This window comes from Chinchilla lanigera, unplaced genomic scaffold (assembly GCF_000276665.1).
Source record: "Chinchilla lanigera isolate Chin_1 unplaced genomic scaffold, ChiLan1.0 scaffold00085, whole genome shotgun sequence".
Lineage (NCBI taxonomy): Eukaryota > Metazoa > Chordata > Mammalia > Rodentia > Chinchillidae > Chinchilla > Chinchilla lanigera.
The window spans coordinates 8,913,068-8,921,821 of record NW_004955486.1 but is presented as its reverse complement, the minus strand read 5'-3'; the positions used below and the strand labels follow the sequence as shown (position 1 = coordinate 8,921,821).

The 8,754-nt window shown below is 59.3% G+C and overlaps 1 protein-coding gene across 1 annotated transcript in view; it reads left to right on the top strand.

Moving 5' to 3' along the window:
• The window catches only part of Ski (SKI proto-oncogene), a gene marked incomplete at its 5' end in the record, with an annotated part of 64,129 nt that continues 55,375 nt past the window's right edge, over nt 1-8,754 (top strand). The window contains 1 exon segment of the mRNA XM_005404174.2: nt 1-1,010. Coding sequence (XP_005404231.1) covers nt 42-1,010 — 969 coding nt within the window.

Below are 8,754 nucleotides of genomic sequence, written 5' to 3'. Positions count from 1 at the left end.
GCGCACGGGAACGGGAGCGGCCCGGAGAGCCCGATCGCGCCATGGAGGCGGCAGCGGGCGGCCGCGGCGGCTTTCAGCCTCACCCGGGGCTGCAGAAGACGCTGGAGCAGTTCCACCTGAGCTCCATGAGCTCCCTGGGCGGCCCGGCCGCCTTCTCGGCGCGCTGGGCGCAAGAGGCCTACAAGAAGGAGAGCGCCAAGGATGCGGGCGCGGCCTCGGTGCCGGCTCCCGTGCCTGCGGCCACCGAGCCGCCGCCCGTGCTGCACCTGCCTGCCATCCAGCCGCCGCCGCCGGTGCTGCCCGGGCCCTTCTTCATGCCGTCCGACCGCTCCACCGAGCGCTGCGAGACCGTGCTGGAGGGGGAGACCATCTCGTGCTTCGTGGTGGGCGGTGAGAAGCGCCTGTGCCTGCCGCAGATCCTCAACTCCGTGCTTCGCGACTTCTCACTGCAGCAGATCAACTCGGTGTGCGACGAGCTGCACATCTACTGCTCGCGCTGCACGGCTGACCAGCTGGAGATCCTCAAAGTCATGGGCATCCTGCCCTTCTCCGCGCCCTCGTGCGGGCTCATCACCAAGACGGACGCGGAGCGCCTGTGTAACGCGCTGCTCTACGGTGGCGCCTACCCGCCGCCCTGTAAGAAGGAGCTGGCCGCTAGCCTGGCTCTGGGCCTGGAGCTCAGCGAGCGCAGCGTCCGCGTGTACCACGAGTGCTTCGGCAAGTGCAAGGGGCTGCTGGTGCCCGAGCTGTACAGCAGCCCCAGCGCAGCCTGTATCCAGTGCCTCGATTGCCGCCTCATGTACCCGCCGCACAAGTTCGTGGTGCACTCGCACAAGGCCTTGGAGAACCGGACCTGCCACTGGGGCTTCGACTCCGCCAACTGGCGGGCCTACATCCTGCTGAGCCAGGACTACACGGGCAAGGAGGAGCAGGCCCGCCTCGGCCGCTGCCTGGACGACGTGAAAGAGAAGTTTGACTATGGCAACAAGTACAAGCGGCGGGTGCCCCGGGTGAGTGTCCCCAGGCCTCTGGGCCTAAAGGCTACGCTGGCGGTGGTAGGTCCTTCTAGATGGCTGGGGTCTGGCCGTGCAAGGTGGGACCAGTGCTTTTCACTGACCACATGTTTAAGGGGTTTGTTCTGTTTTGCTGATGACAGCATCGAGGGCCCTGACCCCAGGGAGGTGAAAGTGTCCTGCCTGGTGGGCTCGACCCCAGGCTGAGCCTGAGTGTAGACTCGGACGCCAGGCCTGGTGAGTGGAAAGGCCCTCTTGTGCCCATTGCCCGGAATGCTGGACCTGCTGGGCCTCGTCTGCTCAGGGAGAGGCCAACCCTGAGCTCTAGGAAGTTAGGTCAGCTGGACAGAGGCTTCCAGCCACAGGTCCAGGTCTCTGCAGGGCCCCTGTTGAGCCTGGCTTGGTCCCCAGCGATAGCCTCCTTTGGTTTGCCAGCTTCCCTGTTTTGTGCCTTGAAGTTTTGGAACACAGACACAAAAGTATCCGGGCTGCAGTGGCAGGGGCTGGGACTTGGAGACTCCAGCCCTGTGTTCCATGTGTTCCCTAGACTCCCTTGGCCAGCGGGAAGCCATTCCCAGTGTCTGCCATGTGGGGGTAAGGGCTGGTGGGCCTGGTCAGGGGCCCCAGGCCCTGAGTGTCAGAGTTGCCGCTGATCTGTGATTTGTTCTGGGCTCGCTTGTGCCTTTCCTTCTCTCCATCTCCACCATGCAGAAGGCTGGGTGTGGAGGGTTGCTGCCCGGGCACTGCTGTGTGCACTCAGACTGTAGGATTGCGCCTGGGCATCTTCGGGGTCACCAGATGCTCAAATGGTTCCCTGGGGTCCACAGGAACTTTCTGTTGCATACGTCGCAAATGTTTGTAACTTTTCTTTCAAATATCCAGGCTTATTAAATTGCACACACAGAATGCTGCATTGGCTCAGCTATTCTTGGGAGGCCTAATTAATTCAGCTATTGCATCAAACTTTTTTTCTAAATCTGTGAATAGATGCTGCAGCCCGGTTTTCTCTGGGCGCCCCTCCAGCGGAGTGTCAGAGCTGGGGGGGAGGGGCTGTGAAGAGGGACTGTCGCCTTGGCTCAGTGGGGGCTGTGAGAGGGCTGCGAGTGTGCGTGAACGCCTGTGTGTTCTGTGGGTTTCTGGGTGGCCAGGCCAGCGCCCATGTGCAGCTGCCCGCAACCCCATGGATGGGGAGGCTGCAGAGGAGTCCTGCAGGCTGGTGGCCCTTCGTGTCAGATGGAACTGGCCGTGGGCAGGCCAGGGCGCTCACTGTGCCCATGGGTCCTTTTGGCCTGGCATACCCATACCCTTGCCATGTGTGCAGGGATGAGGCTGGGCTCGGGCAGACCCTGGAGCTGGCTGACTGTGTGGCTGAGGCCTAGTTGCTCATCTCCAGAGTCGGTGTGAGGCGCTTGCCTGAGCAGGGTGTGTCTGTGTTTGTTTTTGTTGACTCTGGGTCATGTGTGTGTTGTGGCCCCTTTGTCCCAGATGCTGCTGAGCAGGATGGCTGCCGTCTTCTCCCTCCCTCGTAGCAGGTCCTACAGTTCTGGGTGCAAGTGTCCTGTGGCCTAAGGGAGGCTGGGTGCTGCTGGGTTAGAAGGCTGGATATTGCCCTGAGCCCAGTCACAGGGATGAGGGCAGACAGGTTCCTCTGCTCAGGTCGTGTTGGCCCTGGCACTGTGCTCTGTGGAGGTCTGGTGCTGTGTTCCCTGCAGGAGAAGTTCCTGAGGGGTGCAGGTGTGAAAGTGTTGGGTGTCAGCTGCAGCAGCCGCCTGGGCCTGGGGGCCTGTTCCTTCACACCCTCTGCGTGCTTTCTTGAGGAGGGCCTAAAAGGCCGTCTCCCCTTGTGGGGTGTCCTATCCTGTGTGGCCTGGCTCTGCCCTCACCCAGGGCCCCTGCATTTGGGGGTGATGGCTGTGCTTGCCTGTGCACACCCGCGGGTGCCACGTGGGAGCCGTGCCAGTGCAGGTGGGTGTGGGCCCTGGCGGCCCGGGAGGAGCGGCCCGGGAGGAGCGGCCCGGGAGGAGCGGCCCGGACGCCTCACTGCTGCTGCCCTTGGCTCCTCCCACTCCCTCTTGCCACAGATTCACAGAATGTGTTTTGATTTCTTCATTTCCTTTGTAGCTTAGTTTAATATTTCTGATCTGAGGAGGAGAACAGGAGGAACAAAGAGTGTGCCGAGCTCTGCAGGGATGAGGCCCCGGCAGATCTGCTGAAGGCGCCTGAGCTGGGTCTCCTGCCGCTGCGGGACAGGCAGGCAGGCGCTTTTCCTGGGTCTCTGATACCCTGGTTACCTTTGCTCTGCTTTATGGCAGCCTGGCTGGGGTCGGGTTGCGTTTCTGGGTTCGGCTGAGGGGCTGGGGTTCCAGGCTTGAGCCTGAAACTCTGTGCAGGTGGCTGTCCCCCAGGCCTTGGCAGGTCAGCAGTACCACCACCATGTGGAGGCTGCCGGCCTTCCTTGGTGGTGTCCCCAGTGTCCTGGGAGGAGAGGAGATGTATGTTGTGTGGTGGCCGCCAGGCCCGGCTTCCTGCAGGTGTAGTTGAGAAGGACAGACAGACCGTCCAGCGCACAGTGAGCCACTCAGAGGAGCCCCTGTGGCTGGCTGAGCCATTGTGACTGGAGCTCCATGGGGTTAGTGTCACATTCCCACTGTACGCCTCCCTGCATTAGGGGCTCTGGCTGCCCTGTCCTGGGTGTTACAGGTGGGGTGAAGGCAGAGGGAAGCTCTGAGCCTTCCCCGTTTGTGGCCTTCTGCCTGGCCCTGTCTCTCTCTTTCTTGGGCTGTCTCAGAAATAAATGTTGGGCTTCATACGCTGTTTTTCTGTCAGCACAGATTGCTGTCTGTCTCAGAGGGATGTGGACAGTGGTGGTGTGAGCTTCTGCTTGCCTTACCGCTGTGGACACAGCTCTGCCAGTAACCGGGGGTGGGGTGGGGTGGGGGGGGGTGGTGATGCCTCCCTCTGGCCATGGCAGGGTCCTCTGCCCGTGGCTTGAGCATCCTCCTGACGAGGAGTGTGCTCCTCCCGGCTGACGGTATGTGTCTCACGGGGCTTGGTTCTGAGGTGTACTCTCCTTGGGGCTGCTGTTCCTGTGGGTGAGTTGACGTGAATCTTCTGGGCGCCTTACGTTGGAGTGTTTTTGTCTGTGCCGCTTGAAGACTTTACTGACCCAGTGCAGGCAGATACCTGCCTAGGTGGTCAGCCTTAGTGAGCACTGAGTCCTAAGGGGGGCTGGGGACAGCTGCCGCTTTCGCATGCAGGGGCTGGATTGGGGTGTGGGACCCAGGAGCCCTCTTAGACTGAGTTGTGCTTTGCTCTTAAGCTGAGGCGGGAGAGCATGGCATGGCTTGGCCTGAGGAGTGGGGACTCCCCTGTCTCTTGCTGCTCTGTGTGCCACCTTGGGGCTGTACTCACCTGGCTGCCCTGGATCTGGGTGGCAGTTCTAGGGGGGTGTCAGCTCTCCCTGGTCCCTTGGCTTTCTTCTTTTTTTTTTTTTTTTTTTTTTTTTTTTTTTATTGGTGGTACGGGGAATCGAGCTCAGTACCTTGCACTTTCCCAGGCAGAAATGGGGGCGCCACCATCCCTGCTTCTGGGCTACATCCCCAGCCTCTGGCTTTCTTTTCAGGAGTGTTTACTACAGTGTTTCCTGCTGGGCTTTCTTGGGGTTCAGTGGTGACTTCTCTAGATGCTTGGCAGAGAAGACAGGGTACTATGTGTGCTAAAGGGTCAGGCTCCTGGACAGGAAGCCCCTGGAGAATGAGGGGCTGTGGGCCTGGTCAGCAGGTCAGGGGCTGTAGAACAGAGGCCAGCAGGGTCTTCTCAAAAGGGGAACAGTGGCTGAGCATGCGTTCAGGTCCAGGTGTGTCCCAGCAGAGGAGAGTGCAGGGCATGGTGTGCATCCTGGCCCTGCCCACTCCTTCTGGTGACCTTGGTCCACCTCTGCAGGGAGCAGAGCCTCAAGTAGGTCGTTGTCCAGGCAGTCTTGTCAGCCCTTCTGTCTGTCTGTCCTGCCAGTTTCCAGAACCCCTCTGGCAGTGGGACTGGGTCCCTTGTCTTCTGGGGCAGCAGGATTGTTGAGTGGCCCTCAGCCTGTCCCCTGCTGCCTCCCTGGCATCCCTTGGGCAGCGTGGCTCTTCTGAGAGTAAGGTCATTGACTGTGGCGTCTTGTTTCTCAACCTCCCTTGCAGCCGGTTTGTGTAATGTCTGTCTGAGATGTCGCGTAAGGGCAGACAGGATGTTGAGCGTGAGGAAGTCTGGGTGAAGTGTGAGCCGAGCTCCGCCCCGGAGCCAGGCGTGGGGGGTGCCCCAGCCCAGGTCTGAGCGCGCCGCCGCCCGCAGGGCCAGGGAGGAGGCGGCGGTTCCGGGGCCTGCTCCCTGGCTGTCTGGCAGGAGGTGTCCGCGGCCGGCGGCCGGACTCTGTGGCAATAATGCATCTCTTTCTAAGGATTGCGAAAGCCAAGGGAGGATTTCTCCACTGGAAGAGTTATGCAAGTTTCAACTGAAATGTTTTTTAAGTTTCTTTGTTTGGAGTCAAAATACAGAGGCCGGAGACCTGGGAGAGCTGCAGGAAAAAGTTCTGCTTCTGGCTGCTGGTTTCCACCTGGGCAGGGGAACGTGGGGCCAGTAGCCAGATGTTGTCCAGATTAGGGTCGCAGGGGTGGGGTGGGGGCCTAGGGTCCTGGCCTGGGGTGCCCTGGCCTTCTGTGTGGGTCGGGTAGGTTTGGTCAGCATCTCCTGCATCCTAGATCGTACCCTGGGGCCCTATGGGCCCTGTATGACTGCCTTGTCTGCAGCAGCCAGCCGGTTCACCCTCCCTCCTCTCTGACCTCTCATAGGCTGGTTCCTCCTGGGCCGGTTTCGGCCCCAGTCACCTTGCTGTGTGTTGAGGTTACCTTGGCTCACCTCAGACAGCACCTGTGTGGCCGGGGGAGGGGTAGTGAGTGATTGCACTTAGTGCTGCTTCTGTGCACGTAGAGAGGTTGGGTGAGGCCTCTGCTTCCTGAGCCTGGGCATTGGTTCTGTGGTGCCTGCTGTTCTTTTGAAACGATGGACCAAGATTCAGGCGACAGTCTCCAGTACTGAGCTTGAACACAGGGCCTTGTACTGAGTTACATCCCTTGCCCCCGCTCCCTTTTTATTTTAAGTCAGGGTCTCACTAAGATGCCCAGTGTGAGCTCAGACTTGCGATTCTCCTACCTTGGTCTCTCAGAGTGCTGGGATTACAGGTGTGTGCCCCCATCCCTGGTAATTTGCAGGCACATTTTAAGGAGGTGGTCGGGTGACCAGAGCAGGCCAGGCTTGTACAGGGTGTACCTGGCCATCCGTACGCTTCTTCAGTCTTTGCTTGAATATCTGCTCTCTGATCATCCTGTTGTTTGTTTGGGTAGGAACAGTGAAAGGGGTCTTGGCACGCGCCTCGGAGACCACCAGTATTTTCTTTTGGTGTTTGGCCTGTGCATTCTCTTGGAGCTTGTTCTCTTGGCTTGCAGAGATTCAGAGAACGCTGTGACTTAAGTAACAACAGGGGAGGCTGAGAAGTGACCGTGTGGCCGCACACCTGCCGGTGGGCGGCCGCCCAGCTGTCCTGCTTGGGGAGCACTGAGCGGCTGTCCCTGGGGTCCTGCCTGTGGTTTGCTGGTGATATCATGGGGCTGGGTGAGTGGGGGGCTTGGTCACAGCTGGGTCCCTGCATGCAGGACTGAAATGAATATTTGCCGAGTGACACAGTGGTGCGGCGCACAGTTGCAGCTTGACGAGGCTTGTTGACAGCTGCTCTCCATGCTGGAGAAGGGAGATCGGCTCTTTCAGGAGTGGAGTCAGAGCTTCTTCCGCACCTTCACGCATCCATCTTGTGCTCTGGAGAAAGTGGCTCACTCCGAGCGGACTTAGGATGCCTCCAGCCTGGGCTCGCTCGGGTGCTCGGAAGGCCCTGGGATGTTATCCTTGGCCCTGGCTGCATGCACGGATGTTCTTCCCTGGCCCTCGAGCTGTGCTGTGGCTTCCGCTGGAACATCCGCTGGTAGCTTTGAAAGAAGCAGCTCTTGTTGGGAATGGCTTCCCATGGCTCCTACTGTGTTGCTAGAAATGCAGGGAAGTGTGCCTGGGTGGCAGGGGAGGCCCTCACAGAGGGGAGGTGCTGTCCTTGTCAGGGGATCAGCCGCTGTTGCTGCCCCTTGGGTTTGCAGAGCTGGCTTCATGCCAGGCCTGGAGAGGGTGAGGATGTTGGTGGAGACTCACAGGTGGGCCGGTTCTGGTGCAGCCCTTTCTCTTCCTCACTGTCCCTGAGCTGTGCGTGGAATAACAGCTGGGAGATGCTGTGTGTGAGGTGATCACCCTGGGCCAGCTAGTTCAGGTGGGGAGCGGTGGGCAGCTTGTGGCCACCTCGCTGTCCTAGCCCCTAGCTCCTCTCTGCTCACAGCTGTGAGTCTGCGCCTACTGCCTGCCTTATGGTCTCCTCTGCGAGCCGCTGGTCTCTGTGCTTACAAGGAAAGCCATTGCCAGCAGAGTCAGGTGCTCTGGCTAATTATAGTGCCCTCTGCCCACAAGTTAGTCTCTAAGTAATGGGAACAAGAGGTGGCTGGCTGTCACCGTGCAGACCCTTGCAGCATGTGGTGGCCAGGGTGCTGTGCGCTGGGAACCACCGGTTCCAGCTGTTGGGAAGGCCAGGTGTGTGGCAGCCGCTGGCAGAGTCCGCACCCTGCACTGAGAGTTGCATGGGAACAAATGTCTTTGATTTTATTACGGAATGTGTGTCTTTGTGTATAAGCAGAGAAGTTGCTGGTGCCCTTTTTTAAAGCAGCAGGCTGATTGGGTCCCTCACTCCTTTTGAGGGAGTCCACTGCAAGGTACAGGTGAGGCTGGCCAATGCCTGAGCATGTTCCCTGGGCCCCTACCCTCGAGGCTTGGGTAGCCAAAGGCGGGCTGTGTGGCTCTCAGGCATTGGCAGGATGTGGAGACCGGTGTTTGCACGCCTGAGGAGAGCTTGCCGGCTGCCCTGTGCATGGTGGCACCATGGGCTTTGCTGCCAGACAGTGTGCCAGGGTCAGCCACATCCTGCCTGGTGTGGCTGCTGTGCAGAGAGGGCAGCCCAAGTGGTGTCCAGGGCCCTCCCTTCCCACTGGCCCCAGGAGGCGTATGTGAGGGGCTGTTGTCCTCTGATGGGTGCAGATCATTTTCCGGAAGCATTTGTTCCCTTGCCTCCCCCTAGTGATACCTGTGCTTGCGGATAACCCTGGTCACTGACCTGCAATGCACAGTCCACCCTGACGTGCCTGCTTCCCAAGTGGTGAGGCCGTGCTGGACCTGGATGGCCGTGCCCTGGACGGGCTGGGCCCTTCCTGGACCTCCATGATGCCCAGGTGAGGCCAGTCATAACAATGTTGGCAGTGTCTCCTGTGGTGGGCACTGCCTGAGAGGGGAAAGTGGGCACTCCCCCTTTACCCTACCCAGCCTTGATGCTCCATGGGGGCACAGTGGGTCCATTGTGCCAGCTTCGAGGCTCCCTCCTGGGAAGTGGAGGTGAGATAGAAAAAATAAAGATAGGTAAAGCTAACGTAAAAAACTTGTACTTTTAAGAAAAACTGCAACTCTAGGACACAAAATTACCCAAAATTATACCTTTTTCTCTCCAGGAGACTCCAAAAAAATTCCTAAGGATCTTAAAGATATAGTTAGCTGCCCCATGCTTTCACCTGGGATTGAGCCTGGGCCTCTGCATATGGATCTCAGTTTTCAAGGAAGCAGC